General features: G+C 39.0%; 1 protein-coding gene across 1 annotated transcript in view; it reads right to left on the bottom strand.

Annotated features, from left to right (window-relative positions):
- Positions 1–12,044: 12,044 nt before the first annotated feature.
- LPL (lipoprotein lipase) overlaps positions 12,045–20,824 on the bottom strand; it is a 29,802-nt gene continuing 21,022 nt past the window's right edge. Inside the window, exons 8-11 of the mRNA XM_011939789.1 lie at positions 19,777–19,897; positions 18,051–18,233; positions 17,037–17,141; positions 12,045–13,999 (exon numbers count right to left, since the gene is read on the bottom strand). Of these exons, the coding sequence (XP_011795179.1) occupies position 13,999; positions 17,037–17,141; positions 18,051–18,233; positions 19,777–19,897 (410 nt within the window). The 3' untranslated portion in view covers positions 12,045–13,998. The remainder of the gene's footprint in view (positions 14,000–17,036; positions 17,142–18,050; positions 18,234–19,776; positions 19,898–20,824) is intronic.

Here is a 20,824-nt window from a genome sequence, read left to right as displayed (position 1 = left end):
GTCTCAGCATGACGCTGTCTGGATTACCATTGCCTTGTAGTAAATTTTGAAATCAGGAGATGTAAGCCCTCCTACTTTATTCCTCTTTTCCAAGATTGTTTTGGTTATTCTGGGACCCTTGCATATAAATTTTAGAATCAGCTTGTCAATTTCTACAAAGAAGACACCTGGAATTCTGATAGGGATTGCACTGTACATCAGTCTGAGGAGTACTGCTATCTAAACACTGTTAAGTTTTCTAATCCATAAATTTGAGAAGCTATTGTATTTATTCACAGCTTCTTTAATATCTTTCAATAACATTTTGTAGTTTTCAGTGTATAACTTTTGCATTTATATTAAATTTATTATTATTTTATTGATGTAATTGCAAATATTTGTTTGACTTTATTTTCAGATCGTCCATTACAATTTATTCTTTGTGTAGAAATATAACCGGTTTTGTGCTTTGGTTTTAATGCATCTTCAAGCATGAAAGTCTTTAATTTTGATGAAATCCAGTTTAACTAATTTTAAAAATAATTACTTACCTCTTTACTTGTTTTAGGTCTATTCAGATTCTCTATTTCTTCTTAAGTTTCAATAGTTTGTGTCTTTCTAGGAATTTATCCATCTCATCTAAGTTATCTAATTTGTTGATATACAATTATCATCATATTCTTTGCAATTCCTTTTATTTCTGCAGCATTGGTAGTAATGTCCCCTCTTGCATTCTGGCTCTAGTAATCTGAGTCTCCTTTCTTTTTTTTCTTGGTTGGTCTAACTAATACTTTGTCAGTTATGTTGATCTTTTAAAAAAACAGCTTTTGGTTTCATTTATTTTCTCTATTGTTTTTCTATTCTCTGTTTCATTAATTTCCACTATAATTTTTTACTATTTCTGTCCTTTTGCTAGCTATAGATTTAGTGTGCTCTTTTTCCAGTGTCTTAGCCTAAAAGAATGTTGTTAATTTGAGATCTTTCTTCTTACTTTATATAGGAATTTACAACTAGGAATTTTCCTTGAAGAATTGCTGTAGCTGCATCTCATAAATTTGGGTATGTTGTGTTTTCATTCATCTCAAATTATTTTCTGATTTCCCTGTTGATTTCTTCTTTGATCCATTGGTTATTCAGGAATATGCTGTTGAATTTCTACATATTTATGAGTTTCCCTAATTTTTTCTATTACTGATTTTTAATTGTATTCCATTGTGGTTGGAGAACATGTTTTATGTTTATATTTTATATTATTTCTATCCTTTAAATTTATGAAGCATTTTATAGCCTAGCATATGACCTACCCTGGATAATGGTCCATATGCACTTGAGAAAATTGTGTATTGTGTTGTTACTGGGCGAAGTGTACTATAGATATCTGTTAGATCTACTTGGTTTATTCTTCCAGGCTTCTGTTACCTTGTTGCTCTCTTGTCTAGTTTTCCTATACATTGTTTAAAATGCGATATTGAGATCTCTTACAATTATTGTTGAATTGTTTTCATTTCTGTCCATTTTTGCTTCATGTATTTGGTGCTTTGTTATCAGTTGCATATAAATTTATAATTGTTATATTTTCCTGGCAGATTTACAATCTTATTATTAGAAAATGTTCCTCTTTGTCTCCAGTAATATTTTCTTTTGCTTTAAAGTCTATTTTGTCTGATATTAGAATAATACATCAGTCTTCTTGTGGTATTTGTTTGCATGATATATGTTTTTCTATTATTTGCAATCTATTTGTATGCTTAGTTGCCCATTTTAATTATACTTTAATTTTTGAAATCTTTTAAGGATTGGGTTATTTAATATTGAGTTTTAAGGGTTCTTTAATAGTTTTGAATATAAGACCTTGATCAGATTTTTTTTTTTTGCAAATATTTTACTCAGTCTGATTGACATTTTATCTTAACACTGTGTTTCGAAGAGCAAATGTTTTGAATTTTGATTAAGTCTTTGTTATCAAAGGTTTGTGCCTTTGAGATCTCACTTAAGGCTATGATTAACCCAGTGTCACAAAGATTCTCTTCTGTTTGCTTTAAGAGGTTTTATAGTTTTAGGTTTTATATTTAGGCTCAGTTCTAGTAATTTTGTATGTATGTTGCAAGCTATAAATAGATATGGCTGGGTTTTGTTGTTTTTGTTTGTTTGTTTTTACATAGATATATCCAGTTATTCTAGCACCATTTGTTGAAAAGACTATCAGTTGTTCATTGAATCACATGAGCAACTTTGTAGATCATTTTTGTTTATTCCATCACATTGTTTACATAGATGATCATGTGTGGAAATAAAGACAGTTATACCTCTTCCTTTCCAATATGGATGCCTTTTATTTTTTTAGCTTGTCTTGTTGCACCAAATGGAACCTCCAGTATAATATTGAATAGGACTGGTAAGGCAACTATCTTAGCTTTTTTCCTGATCTTAGGAAAATAATTTAATCTTTTACCATTAAATATAGTTTCAGATGTAGATATTTTGTGGCTGGCCTTCATCAGGTTGAGGACATATCCTTCTATTACCAATTTTCTGAGAGTTTTTTTTTTTTTTTAACATGAATGAATATCAAATTTTGACAAATCCATCTTTATCTTCATTTTTTATGGTTGCAAAATAATCCTAATTGACAGGTGTATGTGTTGTTCACTAATTTGCTGTTACAAACAAAATTGTAATGACTGACACTATGTTAAGATCCTTTTGCAGATATGTATCTTCAGGGTAAATTCCCAAGAGCAGAACCATTAGAAAAGGATATGTATTTATAATTTTGAAAGGTATTACCAATTGTCTTCTACAAGGATTGCACCAATATACATTTCTATCAGCAATGTAAGAGTTCTTATTTTTCTTTAGAGTTGCCAACAAGGTGTATTTTTAAACTTTGGGATTTTCTCAGTCTAAACTGGTAAAAAAGTGGCATTTTCATGTATTATTAAATTCTATCTCTTACTATGCATGACAATGACTACCTTTCATATGTTTAAGGACCACTTTAGGTTTACTTTTGTGTTTCCATCTTTTGCTCTTTTTTCCTTTGTGTGTGTGTGTGTGTGATTTTCTTATTAATTTTTAGAAACTTATTATTTTTTGAGACAGAGTTTTCACTCTTGTTGCCTAGGCTGGAGTGCAATGGCGTGATCTCGACTCACCACAACCTTCGCCTCCCGGGTTCCAAGCGATTCTCTTCCCTCAGTCTCCCGAGTAGCTAGGATTACAGGTGTTCACCACCACGCCCAGCTAATTTTGTATTTTTAGTAGAGATGGGGTTTCTTCTAGTTGGTCAGGCTGGTCTCGAGCTCTCGACTTCAGGTGATCTACCCGCCTTGGCCTCCCAAAGTGCTGGGATTACAGGCGCAAGCCACCGTGTCCAGCCGAAACTTACTTTTTATATATCAATTTTGGGGGGATCAATTTGTTATCTTTTGACTTTGCTTATATTTCAGCTTATCTTAAATGGGTTACATTTTCTTTCCATTAGTTTTTCTGCTGAGCTTTTAGGCATGTGACTTAGGAGAAAGTGTGGGAAACACTATAGTTACGTCTGTTATTTTGACAAATCACTTTTTGGAAAGATACCCACATGTGGTGAGCCTTATAAAAATAGTGTGCTGATTTCTGCTACTTTTTCATAGAAATTATGCAATATAACTTGAACATTTCTCCTTTTATTGGTGTAAATAAGAGGTACCACCTTCACTTCCTCACTCCCTACATCCTACCCTTTAAAGAAGCAGTAAACATCAAGGAGCAGCGTGATGCTATTTGTTGTACATGAAGTTAAAATGTGTCCTTGGACTTGAGGTCACCTTGAAATAATGAGTGGTCTTGTCTCAGAAGGTTCCATACCTTTGAAGGGACACTTATCATTGTCATCTTAGCCAAATCACATGTGTGGTAGCAGAGGAATCTTAGGGCTTCATTTAACAACCCAGGCTCACTTCTGACATGGGGACGTCTAAAAGCCTGAGTTTCTAGTCCTTACATGGTTATCAAAATGCTGAGTTCACAGTGTTACTCAGGCACATCAACGAGCTCTTTATTTAACTAGCACTGTCACTGCCCTCAGTGTGTGACACAAACTCACATGATATTGGCCCATACAATGGAAAAATAAGGTTGGTTTTTACTTTAAAATCAATATTGTTATCAAAATGATAGCGTATCAAGACATAAGTATCTTCCTTCCTTCTTTCTAACTTCTGTTTTCTGTTGCTTTTTTTAAAAACTCCAACTCACCCACTCTTTCCTAAGGATCTATTTTGGTCAATATGTCAGTTCCTTTTTGTCTCCTGGTTGTTTTCTCCTTCTTAGGACATATAGGAAAATCTCTTTCTAGAACAAACTGTGTTCATTTTTGTTACATTCTTGAGAAACTCACTTTAATGAATCAAAGAAGGTATTTTTAGAGCATCCTGCATGTTCTGTTCCCAGGAAGAGTGAGTGTACTGGTCAATTTCAATTACACCCTCTGCTTGTAGAAACCTACAAAAGTGGAGACATGGAGAGAAAAATGAAAAGTTTCATTCATTTGTGCTGCTTGTTGGAGCTTAAAAGTACCTATTCATGATAGTCTTTATTCACTTACTCAATTATGTATAATTTGTTGAACAAAACAAATTATCATTAAATACACTTATTTTTATACTTTGAATTTTCAAAATAAAAATAGATGGATGATATAATCATTATTGCCAAAGGAACTGAGGCGGCAAGAGAAACAGTGATGCAAATCAATTTCTGGGCAACAGAATGCTGGGGGAAACGTAGGGCCAAAATAATATTGCAATAGCATTTTTCTAGCTTCTTCATCCCCCTTCTTTATATCCACGTATCTTCAGCATCTTTAAATCATTCCTGACAAACTTGGATGAGAAACAGAGCAGTGAGTAAAGTCAGGGTTAGCACATACAGTATATTGCCTGTGCATGAATTACCAAAATTTGCCCACTCTGGGCAGATGATTTATAAAAAGACAAGTGTATGAAGACCCTTGTCACTCCTAACTTTTCTATATACTCCCATAAGTCTGCTCAAACAAGGCGCAGGCTGCATGACACTAGCACCTTACAAAAGTTGCCCGCACATCATAGGTACCTGATAACAATTTGCATTGACCTTACATTTTCCTACCTTTGTCCATCTAGCTGTTAATAATATCACTTGTCACAACTCACCACAAATGAGTTGCTGAAGCACCGGGGGTGTCAAGGTTCCCTAACCTACGGAGTCCCCACGGAAGTCAGTGCAGCTTACAAAAGCCACCACAGACCCCAGCACATTAGAAGCTTGCTGGGGTGTGGGGCACGGTGGCCCCACACCATGGATGCCAAATCTAACAATTCACAGATTATCATAGCTGCTTCTCCCCAAACCTCAGGCGCCCCCCCATAGGCAGGGCTGCCAGACAGCAGAAACAGACACACGGTGGAACTCAAAGTTGCCTCTCCTATCTATCCTGGGTCTCCATCCATGATTCTCTTTTATGTGTTTTCCTTCTCTTTTCTCTTAGGAAAAAATTTTCCTGCCAATAGATTTATGGTGCACCATCTCCAAGTGCCCCAGATATGTTCAAACAGGCTTAAAACTCAAAGGGGGAAAAAATCAAAAACTTCAACTTTGAAGTCACACATTGGTTTAAAAGCCAGCTCGCCCAGTTACTAGCTTTTATATCTAAATTAATTCATTTCCCTGCACCTCAGTTTATTCATCAATAAAGAGAAGATAAAAATACCTATTTTAGGAAGCTATTGTGAGAATAAAACAAATGTTAAACAAGCATTTCACACAGTGCCTGGCACATAGTTGATGCAGAAAAGCAGGTAGTGACTATTATTAGTAACACAACATCAGAGCAAGTACATGCAACACTTGTGCTGACAGATAGATCCTGGTGGTAACATAGCAATGGAAGAAAAAATGGTTGCAGAAGGGAGCTCAGAAGAGTGAATGTAGTCATTAAAGGTACTTAGAAAATAGAGTGGTCATTTTAGGCAGGGAGGGCCATTTGAGCAAAAATATAGAGACTGCAGGAAAAAAACCTTGTTTAGGGAAAGAGTAAGAGGCCAGGTTGTCTGGGGAAGAGCTTTATGTTAGATGCATGAAGAATACCTGGGATGAGTTGGAGAAGTCTGGGGAGTACCATGATTTATTGTCTCTACCGACCTACTCTCCTTAACTTGCAACTCGGACCATTTGATCACCATTAAGGGACTTGAGGAATCCCTGATTTTGGCTTAGCACGGCATGACTCAGGAAATGGTCCTGGGGTTGCATCCTCAGGCTATCCCATCGTGGTGGTGTGAGCTTGGACTTTGAGCATAACCTTTCCCCATCTGTGATGGGGCAGTGAGGCCAACCTCCTAGAATTATTATGAGGATTAGAAAAGATGTATTTGAGGGCCTGGATCACATAGCCTTTGGATCTAAGGGGCAGCTCTTGTGCCAATTCTTAGTGTCTCATCCAGGATGTGATTTCTGCTGCCACACCTGTGCCATCTGGAAACACAAAGATTAAGGGAAATTTAATCATCCTCAGCTTATGCAGCCAAATTTTGTAAATCTTATTGTTGATTCTTATCTCCTTTAGAGCTTTCTCCAGTTGTGTGCTAAGAAGGAATTTCATTTTCATTATGAAACCTTTGTGTTTCATGTTTGGCTCTGGAGGCATTGTCTTTGGCTTAGCGATGTCTTGATTAAAAGACCCTGAAGTTGTTGGAGCCCTATCAGAGGAACGGATGGAGTCAGAGAAATGCCTTGATTCCAGATGCCTTCTCTTAATCTCACATCAGCAGATTTCCATTGTAGGTCCAGAGCCTGTTACAAGAGGATGAAGGATCTGAGACCTGATAAAGGAATGAGGTCCCTATACTAGAACTTTAGCTCAGGCTTTCTGAGTGAAGTCTGTTCAAAGCCCACATTTACTGAAAAATCAGTCATTATGAGGAACTGATCTGTGACCAGAGAACAGAGTTGCCAGTGTAATTCGATGGAGAGAGGATATTTTTTTCAACAAATTGCTGGAACAGTTTGACTAAGTAAAAAAGAAATTATTGCCACAGCTACCACAACAAAAACAAAAAACACTTCTATCCATAGATAGTACCATATACAAAAATTAACTAGAAATGGGCTAAATGTAAAACAGGGTAACAACAGTGCGCATACAAACACACACATGCATATGCAAACAATAATTAATAGTTTTTTTGTTAGGCAGGATGAAAAATAGAGATGAAGTATCGGGTAGAGGAATGGGATGCTACAGTCTACTCTAGAAAGTTCACCTGACTCATTATTAATAGACTAATGGGAAGCAAGGGCAGTAGCAGAGAAACCAGGGGAGACTATTGAAATAATCCAGTGAAACCTGATGGCGTAACATTAACAATGGTAAAGTGTAGTCAGATTCTGGATATTTTGAAACAAAGCTGATATAATATATATATTTTTTGAGACAGGGTCTTTCTCTGTCACCCAGGCTAGAGTGCACTGTTCTAATGTAGTTATCTGCAGCCTCAACCTCCTGGGCTCAAGCTATCCTCAAACCTCAGTCTCCTGAAAATACAAGTATGAATCACTATGCCAAGCTAAGTTTTTTTGTTGTTGTTGTCTTTGTTTTTTTTTAAGTAGAGATGATGTCTTGCCATGTTGTCTGGGCTGGTCTCAAACTCCTGAGCTCAAGCGACCCTCCTGCCCAGGCCTCCCAAAGTGCTGGGATTACAAGGATGAGCCATGACACCAAGCCAGTTTTGTTGACTGATTGATTATGTATTGCGGAAGAAAGAACTCAAGTATGGGTTCCAAGATTTCCTCCTGGGCAACTGGAAGAAAGAAATTATTTTAACTAGGAGGAGAAAACTGGTGGAAAACAATGTTTTATAACATGATGGATTCAAAAAACCTATTAGAAAGCCAAGTGGAGATATTTGATAGACAACTGGATATATAAAAGTCTGAAATTTAGAAGCGATGTACAAGATGGAGATGTAAATTTTGGATTCATCAGCAGCTATGTGGTGTTTAAAGCCTTTTGAATAGATATAAATGAAGTTGAGACAGCCGAAGAATGAGCACTGAAGCACTCAACACGTTAAGGGTTAGGAAGATGAGCAGGAATCAACAAAAAGTGAGAAGGAGTGGCTAATGAGAGAAAGAGGGTAGCAAATAGTAGAGTCCTAAGAGATCAGTGAAAAATCGTTTCAAGGGAAAAGCAACCTGGCTCAAATTACACAGGGAAGTCAAGTAAGAGGACAAAGGAGAGTCAACCATTGGGTTTACTGCCATGGTATTCATCAGTAAGGTTAGCAAGAATAAGTTTGGTAGATTGAAAGTGGCTTGATCAGACTTTGTTCGAGGATTGTGAGGGGAAGTAGAAACCATTAGTAGAGATTAAGCAATTGCTATAAAGAAGAGCATGAGGCTGGGTGCGGTGGCTCGTACCTGTAATCCCAGCACTTTGGGAGGCCGAGATGGATGGATCACTTGAGGTCAGGAGTTCGAGACTAGCCTGGCCAACCTGGCAAAACCCCATCTCTACTAAAAACACGAAAAAAAATTCACTGGATGTGGTGGCACGTGCCTGCAATCCCAGCTACTCAGGAGGCTGAGGCAGGAGAATTGCTTGAATCGGGGAGGTGGAGGTTGCAGTGAGCTGACATTGTGTTGCTGCACTCCAGCCTGGGCAACAGAGTAAGACTCTGTCTGGGGGGGGAAAAAAAAGGAAGGTGAAGGTGGAAGTGGATTCAAGCAAGTTTTAATTTGTTTTTAAGTGGAAAATATGCATTTTTGTTTGCTGTTAGAATGATCCAGTAGGGAAGTGAAAACTGAGAAGCAAGAGAGAACAGGAACAACTCCAGAGCAATGTCTTTGAGTAGGAGAAAAGGACTTCCTTCTCCTGCAAGATCTGTTTGTGCAAGAATTGGTCAGAGATAGGAAGAGGGAAAATGCCTCTTATATCAGAAGGGAAAACAGAGTGGAGCAGGGAAATGGTTAGATTTAAGAATGAAGCACATAGAGCGTTTTGGTTGCCCCTGTATTCTCAGTAAATAAGGCGATCAGCTGAGTGTAGAGACAGGTGAGAAATTATTGGACGTGTGAGATTAAATCATCCTCTGGGAGAGTGAGGCCTGTTTGGACTAGGGAAATGTAGGAGGACTGCTGGACGGCTGTAAGGGATCCATGGAGTGAGGCGGTAATGTGAGGGGCAGCAGGGCTGTGTGTGCATGGGTGTGTTACCTCACATTCTGCTGCTCTGATGCAGTTATGGAGTAAGTGGTGATCTGGATTTATTCAGGTTTATGTTTTGCCCTGTAGAGCTCAGGTGAGGGTGAGAGAAGCACAGCTCTTTAGAGTTTTGGCATTGGAATAATAATAACCTTGGGCCTTAAAATCTAAGCTGAGTAAGGATCAAATGAGGCTAAGAAAGGAAATGAGGGATGGATAGATCAATGTATTGGAGGTCCTGGAGCAGTTGAGGAGTTGTTGGACTGAGAGCACAAGACTGATTAAAGTAGAAAGATAGCATGGTAGCCAAAGAAGGGAGAAGTTGAAATTTAGTTTATGAGTTATTAGTAATGGCATGATATAGTATAGCACATGACAGAATGTTTCTATGTAAAGGTCGATTTAGAAGACAAGGCCATGGGAGAGGAGGAGGTAAAGGCAGTGAGAAGCCAGAATATTCGATGCATCATCCAGATGTTTTAATTATCTATTGTTGCAAAACAAACTCCTTAAAACTTAGTTAAAACAACAAGTTATTATTATCTCTCATAGTACTGTGAGTTGGCTGGGCTTGGCTGGGCAGGGCGTCTCTCATGTTTTTGCATGCTCAAGCTGCAGTCTTCTGAACACTCAACTGGCCGGAGGTCCAAAATACCTCACTCACGTGTCGAGACTGGTTGTTTGTTGGGAGCTGAGAGAACCAACATATATTCTTTTTATGAAGCTTCAACTTCCCACATCATGAATGCTGAGTTCCAAAAGGAAGTTTCCCAAGAGTGAGTGCCCCAAGGAGCCAAAGGCAGAAAATGCCAAGCCAGTTAAGGGCTGTACCCCACACTGGCCCAGGGTCTTTTAGGTTATATTCTGCTAGTAGAAGCAATCTTAGGGCCCATACAAGTTCAAAGGAGTGGGGAGACTAGAAAAGTGGGGTGACTAGATTCCAACTCTTAATAGGGACGTCAAGGTAACATTGCAGGGGAACATTAAGAATGGGAGGTAGTGTTGTGGCTGCCATTGAAAAATAAAATCTGTCACCTCAGAGATACTGAAATCAGTAAGAATAATGACAGAACTAGTGTAGAAGGGAGAGAGAGTGAACCAGGTTCTAAAATAATGATTAGGTAAAAAACTCAGAGCTCCACAGACGTCTGTAACTAGGAAGAAGAGATGGCGATAAGCTTGTTGACATGAGCAAGACAAGGGCTTAAGGGAGGAGGATGGGACAACAGTGGGCATGTCTTATGAAAAGTTGCTTTCACCCCCTCCCTGTTTTAGCTACTTCTCAATTTGGTACAGTGTATGAGGCCCACCTCCAGAGTTAAGTCCCACCTTCTTCTCCATCTTGAGATTACCTCTTTCCTTTAGCCCTCTCAAATGTGGGTATTTTCTTTCCTCCTCTGTTACTTGGCCTGGGAACGAGGCGGGTAGCCTTTTTGTTCCTCTTTGCAACTTTTACACCGTTGTCCCCTTCTCTTCCCCTAAGGCCATGGTTCCATTTTGCCTCTGGTTTCTTTCTTATAGCAAAAGGTTTTCAAGGTTCATCATGTTGTATCATATATCTGCCGCTTGTTCTTTTTACTGCCGAATAATATTTCATTATATGAATTTGCCACATTTTCCTTCTCTTTCACAAGTTCATGGACATTTGGGTTGTCCACTTTGGGACTAATCTGATTAATGCTGCTCTGAACCTTTGTATGCAAATCTTTGTGGCTCTGTTTTCGTTTCTCTTGGGTATATACCTAGGAGTGGAATTGCTAGGTCATATGGGTTAAACTCTACGCTTAATTTTGGAAATACTACCAAATTGTTCTCCAGAGTGGCTGTGCCATTTTACATTCCCATCAGCCACTTACACAGGTTCACACTTCTCCACATCCTCAGCGACACCTGCAATCGTCTATCCTGTTGATCAACAGACATTGATGGGCAGTGGCCAAGTGTAAACTGGGGAGCCCTCTCCTGTCAGGGGAGACCCAAACTCCAGAAGATCCAATACCTTACTGACAATAAAAGTTTGGGTCACGGCTGGGCATGGTGAGTCAAGCCTGTAATTCCAGCACTTTGGGAGGCCGAGGAGGGTGGATCACTTGAGGCCAGGAATTCAAGACCAGCCTGGGCAACATGGTGAAACCCCATCTCTACAAAAAATACAAATATTAGCTGAGTGCAGTGGCATGTGATTGTAGTACCATCTACTTGGGAGGCTGAGGCAGGAGAATCACTTCAGCCTGGGAGGTGGAGGTTGCAGTGAGCCATGATCACACCATTGCACTCTAGCCTGGAAGTTTGGGTCAGTGGCCATTGAAGTAATTGTTTTCTGGACTAAATTCTTCCTGACTGTACTAAGAATCCCTACTTAGCTGCATAAATGGACTGTATGCTATTATTTTAATTATCAGGGCAACCCAAAGCAAAGTTCTAAAAAATGTACCCTCCCATCCCAAATAGTTCATTTTATTGCACAAATGCTACTTGCGTTACAGCTAACAATGAGGCCTCAGAAATAGAGATAATGTATACTATCAAATGACCAAAGATACTTTATATTAGTCTAACATTTTGCTTGTGCAAAAGCATATTGTAGGCAAGAATAGTCCTGGGTATTTTATGCAGGCAAAATTCTGTACCATTTTCTTCTATAGTCAGTTTAAAGGATATGTAAGGCTTTCTATAGCTTTATACAAATATAAATGTTAAAAATATGTATAGTGTGCACTATAATTCTCAGAAGCTCTTTGGTTTACTAAGTACAGTGGTTACTTAGTCAAAATATGCTGAGTGAATTTGACCTAAGAATAAAGTTACTTTAAAAATGATACAAAATAATGACTTAGTGTGGTAATAAAATGTTGTCAATTTTATTAAAAGCTGATTCCATTTCTTCACAGAGTTAAGTACGTTTCTTTCTTGTTTTGTTAAAGCCCATTTCATAAGAGTAAGTTGGCTTTGTGACAGCATCACTGATAAAGACACGTACAAAGTTAGCACCACACGTTTATAAATGCAGATCGCCACAAGGACCTTTCCAATATGTACAAGCTCCGTTTACACATCCACACATGTATTTACAGCTAATAAATAAAATGTAAAGCCAAAGCATCCTTGATATCAATAGCAAAGTTTTTCAGAGCCAGAGTTCCCGGTGTTATGTGCTGCTTTAGTGAATCTTTTAAGTTAATGCACCCTGGGTCACAACCCTAATCCAGACATTTAATCAATTAATAATAAAGGGGATGCCAACAGCAAATCGTACATCATTTTATTTTTAGAGAGAATTCATTCCAAGCCTGATGATGTTAATCACAACATTGGTCCTACTATTTATAGGCACGGTCATCTCTCTCAGAGAAAGGGTCAAAGTTCTGGCACATCAGGAACAATTTCTACTCCAACATGTTCCAATACATCCCTTGATCAACTGTTTTCCCTTCCGAATTATGCTGAAGGACAGCACACATGCAGAGCTTTCTAGTATGTGTTCACATATCACACACTTTCACAGTCCGCTTCCCAGCGATAGCCTTTGAGATATTTGACATCTTTATCATTTCATATTTATATATAGAAGAGCATTCTGAAAAATAGGAGATCTAGTTTATAAATAATTGTTCACTCACTCTTGATTAGTTGTTAAAACAACAGATAGCAACCCTCATGGTGCTCCATGTGGCTCCTTGCACGCGATGGTTTAGAAGCACTGCTTAGGAATCTACCCCAGGAACTTCTCCACCCTTTTACTTGGTAAAAACGATCCTTCTCTAAAATCTGTGGAAGCTCACACAATGCAAAATTTGAACTCAAACGTATCTTTTCATGTCAAAGCTAGGAACAAAAGAGACGTACTGGAAGTACAACTGAAGCATGACTGAGGTAAGCCTAAAACGAATAGTAACTGTCAGATATTGAATGATTTTAAATTGATGAAAATCATTTGGAGAATCTAATAATAAAATTATGGTATTTTTTTTTTTCTGCACCATTCAAATTATGTGTCAGCTGAGGATTACAGGCTCGTTTTCAACACCTACCTAGAGAACATTATTATAATATAATCTTGAGACAAAGAAAAAAGAAGGGGTAGAGAGGGATTAATCTATAAATGATAAAGCTTATTAAGAATTAATTGATCTGGATTTTACATCTGCTTGAATTTGTAACTTTGTCATGATGCAAGCCAATGGTAGGGACTGTTTAAAAGCTCTGTGTTTATCAGCCCCTTTCTTTGTCCCTCTCCAAGTCACACATTGCTGGTGGACTTCTGGACCACATTCCAACAGCAAGAGGGAATCATTCTAAAACATCACGCGTACTGCTAGGTAGATGAGTCTGATTCATGCTTCGGAAAAGCATTTTCTGTATTCTTGGAGACTTGGAGTAAACTTTGAGAAGGCCTTAGCCTGAAAGATGTAGAATTTCAATTAAAATAGGAGGCTCTAACCAATTATAGGCGATGGCCCAATACGCCACATGAAGGAGCCTTATTTTACTATGCGCCCAAACAATTATTTCTTTCTCAAAGGACAAAACAGCGCTTTTCATGATCCACTGTCTTTTAACATTGGAGGATGTGCTATTTGGCCACTATACCCCACAAATTGAATTAGCCACTTTTTAGTGCTTGAGACTGTCTCCTAAAATAACTAACAAGGATAGAGCTGGGATTAATATTCAGGAAAATCCACTTTTGAAACATGCCAAACACTGGGTATGCTTTGTAAAAGTTACTTCCTTCACTTCATTCTTCACAGAATTCATGTGCTGTTCTTTCTTCTGGAGATCCACCCAGTTTCTGAGAAAAAGCACAGGAAAACCGCAATTTATTATCTGCAAGGTGTTTTACAATCCCTGCCCATCCCCCACTGGTTTTAAGATGGAAAAAGCCTTCAACTGGAATTTCAGAACAAAGGTTGTGAGAATAAACCCGGTAGGATGTGTATAATGGATGAGAGAATGGCAGGTTTGTAGGAATGGAAGACAACTATTTAGCCCCGTCCCAATAAGGTGCATCAATTTTGGAGGACTGGGCCAAATGACTTCTAAATTTAGAGGATTTCTTACTCTAAAATGTATCAAACGAAAAGCCCGTTCCGTTTCATTTCTTGTGATATGAAGTTTTTGAGGAGTTAGCAGAAGGTGTGAGAAAGAGAATCTTTGATTTGATTGATTTTAATCACAGAAGAAAGAAACCGTTGAAGATTATTAGTCTAATTTATAATTACTTCCTAGATAAACTTCAGGTGCATTTTTTAGAATGCATGTGGCTGGGCGCCGTGGCTCATGCCTGTAATCCCAGCACTCTGGGAGGCCGAGGCAGGCAGATCACCTGAGGTCAGGAGTTCGATGACCAGCCTGGCCAATATGGTGAAACTCTGTCTCTACTAAAAACAGAAAAATTAACTAGGCATGGTAGCGGGCGCCTGTAATCCCAGCTACTTGGGAGGCTGAGACACAAGAATTGCTTGAACCCGGGAGGCAGAGTTGCGGTGAACCGAGATCATGCTACTGCATTCTAGCCTGGGCAATAGAATGAGACTCTGTCTCAAAAATAAATAAATAAAAATAAAATGCGTCTGAACATTCTCTGCCTAAATAACTGTTCTTTCAGTAATCCTATAATCAGACAAGGAATGCATCATTAGGCTTTCTCAGATAAAGTCTTGTAACTTATATAAATGACTGGACGTGCTTTACAAGCAGAGTTATTTACTAATTTAATGAGGTTTTATTTTTACATTCACATATAGATTTAAAGTTGTAGATGTTCTGGGAGAATATGCATGCTATTCATGTGTAACACAAATGGATGTATAAAACTTCATCTAGAGCTGAGTGTGCTGACTCATGCCTATAATCCCAGCACTTTGGGTGCCCAAGGCAGGTGGATCACCTGAGGTCAGGAGTTCAAGACCAGCTTGATCAACATGGTGAAACCCCGTCTCTACTAAAAATACAAAATTAGCCAGGCATGGTTGTGGACACCTGTAATCTCAGCTACTTGGGAGGCTGAGGCAGGAGAATCTCTTGAACCCAGGAGGCGGAGGTTGCAGTGAGCCGAGATCGAGCCACTACACTCGAGCCTGGGCAACAAGAGTGCAGCTCCATCTTAAGAAAACAAACAAAAAACTTCATCTAAAACTCTCTTTCTAAGAATTGAAGAAAGTGTGATATTGCCTCAGATTTGTGATGAGGAAAAACAAAGTACTAACCTCTTAGAAGAAAAGTCTCCAGTTAGATAAGAATTGCGTTATTTTGCCTGGCTCAACACCACTAACTATTCTCCATTTTGAGTTTATCTTGATGCTCTTACATTAATGCTTTTGATCCAGATGGTCTCATCTAGTCATTCAGAGTTTATACACCATAATTCGATTTTTGTAAAAGATGAAAAACATATAAATATTGTGTATGTATAAAGTTGAAAAGATATAAATCAAAATGTTAATTGGGGTTGTCTCTGAGTGATATGGTCACAGTGATTTTATTTTCTTTTTGCTCATTTTTCCTGATCTATTTATAGTAAACATGCATAAAATCTATTACAAAGTAGAATTTAAACATATTAAAGATGTTAATATATAGGGTCTTTAATATACTTTTCCTAATAGGCAATTTTTTTTTTTTTTTTGAGACAGAGTCTTGCTCTGTTGCCCAGGCTGGAGTACAATGGCGCGATCTCGTCTCACTGCAACCTCCGCCTCCTGGGTTCAAGCAATTCTCCCGCGTCGGCCTCCCGAGTAGCTGGGATTATAGGCATGCGCCACCACATCCAGCTAATTTTTATATTTTTAGTGGAGACAGGGTTTCGCCATGTTGGCCAGGCTGGTCTCGAACTCCTGACCTCAGGTGATCTGCCCGCTTCAGCCTGGAATTACAGGCATGAAGGCAATTCTTATTCTATACTTTTGTCTCTAAATGCAAACTAGGAAAAGAGAACAAACCAAAAGCAATTGCTTTTCCTATTTCCAGATGACGCTGTGTCCAGTCTTTCCCATCATTTCTTGTGTCACTGGCTTGTATGACATGATCTAATATTTCTCCCCTTTATTCCTGTAACCCATTAGCACTTGCTATCTGGCAGGGGATGTTTGGAGGGATGAAAATGGCATATTCCAGGAATTCAGAACAGGAGTGGTGAAGGTCACATGCTCAGTCTCCTCTTAGTACTGACACTCTGGAAAGATTCAGCTAACAGCTGCCACATGGATTAGCCCTAAAGGTCAGGTAGGAAAGAGGCAGAGAGTTGTTTGGTGATAGGAAAGAGAACAGTTTCCTATAACTCTCATTCTGTTCAGTTGGTAGCTTCGAGGGTTTTGAGATGGTTGCTTGGGCTAGTCCTATTGGCTGTCTGTCCTGGAGTGCGCTGGCGCTCGCAGAATCAGGAACTATGTGGCTACAGGTGATGCAATGAAACCTTTTCATTTCCCTGAATACATCCTGGGAAGAACTGCACCCACAGCCAGAACGGCAACTACTAAACTTGTGTTACATGTTCTGCAGATGGGATTTGCAAAGACAGCAGAGACGCAGTCGAGAAAAACGCAGAAGTGAAGATTCAGGGGTAGTTCAAGGAGTAAAATAAAACCTAAAATGTGTACCTGGGATGAAGGTCAGGGCTGACAGAAACAACAGAAAGAAGAAAGAGAAAGTATTGCAAAAAGCAACAGACCCATCTGATAATGTATGTAGAAGGACTAAGAAAGACTGAAGGCTTTGATCACATGAGTTGGGACAAGCTGCTGGTGATAGGGTGAAGGGGAATGCATGAAACTGCCTCCCTTAGGGTACAAGCTCAGGACGCCCGGACAGCTTTAGCTCAGAATGCTCACCAGCCTGACTTCTTATTCAGAGACTTGTCATGGCATTTCACAAATACCGCAGGTGCCTTTCCTTTTTGCAAGTGAGACACTTTCTCCCTAGAACAGAAGATCACCCTGTGGAAGAAAATGGATGTGACTATGCCATGTAGAACAATCAAAAGCCCTGTTCACAAAGGTACAGTTCTGTCAGGACTGTTTAAATACTACGTGATCATGCTGGGTAATTGTTTTGATATTCCCAATAATTAACTGTCACACTCAGGCCACATCAGAATCAGAGGGTAATTTGAGAGCCTAACCCAGTGTTCAGCAAATAAGCTAGTTAATTTAGATAGACAGGCATGCAGACAGCCTAGAGCGGCCTTATATCACTGGGCTTTCACCAAGAGATAATAAAAGATCAACTCTGCCATCTCTTAGCATCTGCATTAAGGAATTAGCGCATCTGCCTTCAACTGGACCTTGCTAGTGAAAAAAGATTCTTTATAACATTTCCATCCCATCCCCAAGATCTTTCTTTTTCTTTTTCTTTTTGGTGATACAAGCAAATGACTACTATAGCGTTCTCTATGTAATTCATTTTATGGGTACCCGTGGGTGAGGCTACAGAGACAGGTTGAGATTATCTTGGAATCTCATCCCTCTTGAAGAGGTTGGTCTGAATCTTTCATTATCCAGGTAACATCTCAGAGGTTTGTTCCCAGCTATTTTGTGCTCACAAGAAACAGTGCTAAATGAGAAGCTTAGGTTCTTGACTTCTAGTCCCAGCACTCACTGAATAACTCTGAGCGATTCAGGGCTTATGTTTTCCTTACATGAAATACAAAAATACTGTCATTTCCCCAAAAAATAAAATAATAAGAAAATAAAATAATACTTCTAAAGAAAATCTACATGATATAGTAATAAATACAAGGTTTCCTAAAGCTCTCCCTGAATCTTGAAGGCCCCTGAAATACAACCCCTAGGTCGTGACATCAGGTGGGGGTCTAAAGTGAATGAAAAAAAAATACATTTAATTACTTTTTCTGAGTCTCTCCTGCTTTTACTCTGATCTTCTGAATGGTAAAGCCGGGACTGCTCCACCAGTCTGACCAGCTGAAGTATGAATCGCTCTTCCATTTGAGCTTCAACATGAGTAGTTCTCCAATATCTACCTCTGTGTAAATCAGGAAGGAGTATGTCTTATTTGTGGAAACTTCAGGCCTAAACAAAAAAGTAATAAATTTGGTTAGTTATAGAGATCAGCTCTCCCTGCCCACCCCCCCCCCGTCACTTTTTTTTCTCCTCTCCAAATATAAATAGCTCTATTGTTTAGGGGATATTTTAAAAATGCAAAAAATGCCCAAGAAAATACCCAAAATGATGGTTGATGGCATTTAGTATATTTTAAATTATATCCACATCTCTTTGGTCTATTCCAGCATTTATAAGCTAATACAATTCTAAAAGAAAATCCTGAAGTCAATCATTCAGAAATATAATTTTCATTTTCATGTATTCCTTTTCAATTTGTATTGATACTTGAACATTATTTAGTTACAATCATAGCACACATGCAATTCTCTATTCTTTATTCTCTTTATATTTTATATTCCATTTTTTACCATGTTCTCCTGGTTTCCCAGAATTATAGTGTTTTACAGGCTAGATCAATTTTATTGACTTGATAAACCACAGTTCATTTAACTACTGACTCAGTGTTGGATACTGGATTTCTAATTTATGCTAGTATATGTTCCACTGTAATTGATGTTTTTAAAAATGTTTGTCGACTATTTCTTTAGGATAAATATTAGAAAAAAAATCACTTCCTTCTATGTAATAACATTTTGTAGCTGTGGAAAGTTATTAACGTACTGCCTTCCCCACCTAGAGGGTTCTAGCCGTGAACGATGTGCAGTAGGTTCGCATGTTCTGCTTTACCACCTTGTCTGCACTGGCTAATTTTAAAGATTTGTTCTTCTAGTAATTGTAAAAGAATATCAAGTTGCCTTGATTTTATATTTCTTTGATTAATAGTAAGGGGTAGGCTGGGAACAGTGGCTCACACCTATAATCCCAGCACTTTGGGAGGCCAAGGTGGGTGGATCACCTGAGATCAGGAATTCGAGACCAGCTTGGCCAACATGGTGAAACCCTGTCTCTACTAAAAATAAAAAAATTAGCTGGGCGTGGTGGTGGGCACCTGTAATCCCAGCTACTCGGGAGGCTGAGGCAGAAGAATTGCTTGAACTCGGGAGGCAGAGGTTGCAGTGAGCTGAGATCGCACCACTGAACTCCAACCTGGGTGACAGAGCAAGACTCCATCTCAAAAAAAAAAAAAAACACAAAAAAACAAAAAAAGAAGAGCTAACACTTTGTTATGGACTTGTTACTACTTATATTTTCTATACATATTTTATATATATATCTATAGAATGGTTTCCTGTTACTATTGCTCATTTTCTTTAATGTCAAACCTTTTGAGATAATTTGATTGTATTGTTTAACAGCAGCTTTATAAAAGAAATAAGCAGATACAAGATGATAAACAAAAAAATATAACTAGTAAGTGAAAAGAAAATGGCCAATTTGAAGCATTTTTTTTCTCAATATAAAATAGAGGAAAGACCTCAATTTTGAAATTCTGATTTTTTTAACTAGAGACTTGTTTTCTAGACGTCCCGCTCTGCTTCTGCTGCTCAGACCAAGGGTTATGGCAGGGGAGGGAGCAGTGCCATGATGACTGCCCCGCTGTGCTACTCACAGGGTGAATGGGATGTTCTCACTCTCAGCGACGGTGCCATACAGAGAAATCTCAAAGGCCTGGTTGGTATGGGTTTCACTCTCAGTCCCAGAAAAATGAATCTTTACTTGGTAATGGAAGACTGTCGGGGAGGAAATTGGAACATGCTGATCAATCTTCATGAAAATATCACAACCCCAAATAATCAGGCAATTTAGAACCACAGAAAGTATCTCACTAGCACTCAAACCCAGAAGTTCACGCGCATGGAACCACTGGTGTTGCTTGGAAAGACTTCATCATGCACAATGTTCATATTTAGAAAATGCAGACCTTGAATTCTACTCCCTTTCAGAAAAGTGTGGTTATATGCATAGGAAAAACCCAAATGTGTCTGAATTGCCAAGCAGCACTAGGAAGTAGCCATCTTTGATGGGGCGCTAGAGAGATCAAATCAGCAGGCCAAACAAAACAGTCCTGATGCTTTCTCCATGAACTCCGCCATCCTTGGCCGTCTTGTCCCTTAGCATCTGGAGCAAGCATATTCGGCATTTGCTTCTGTGTCACTATATGTCACTGTGTTTGTTTCATGAGTAGGTCTGTCCTCCCACCCTGGCTGTAAGCAGGCTTCCGGTTAGAGGACCATGCCCACCCTTTTAATTCTCCCACCATCTAGCGCAGAGTAGGTGTCTACTAGGCGTACCATAGAACTTATTTCATTAATTTTTCCATTCTGTGATGGGCACACCAAAATCTCACAAATCATCACTAAAGAACTTACTCATGTAACCAAACGCCACCTGTTCCCCAATAACCTATGGAAATAAAATTTTTTTTTGTTTTTGAGACGGAGTCTCGCTCAGTCGCCCAGGCTGGAGTGCAGTGGCCGGATCTCAGCTCACTGCAAGCTCCGTCTCCCGAGTTTAGGCCATTCTCCTGCCTCAGCCTCCTGAGTAGCTGGGACTACAGGCGCCCGCCACCTCGCCCGGCTGTTTTTTTGTATTTTTTAGTAGAGCCGGGGTTTCACGGTGTTAGCCAGGATGGTCTCGATCTCCTGACCTCGTGATCC

The sequence above is a fragment of the Colobus angolensis genome, unplaced genomic scaffold (genome assembly GCF_000951035.1).
Source record: "Colobus angolensis palliatus isolate OR3802 unplaced genomic scaffold, Cang.pa_1.0 Scaffold184, whole genome shotgun sequence".
Taxonomy (NCBI): Eukaryota; Metazoa; Chordata; class Mammalia; order Primates; family Cercopithecidae; genus Colobus; species Colobus angolensis.
The sequence above is the reverse complement of the archived record's forward strand: the minus strand, read 5'-3'. Positions and strand labels throughout refer to the sequence as shown.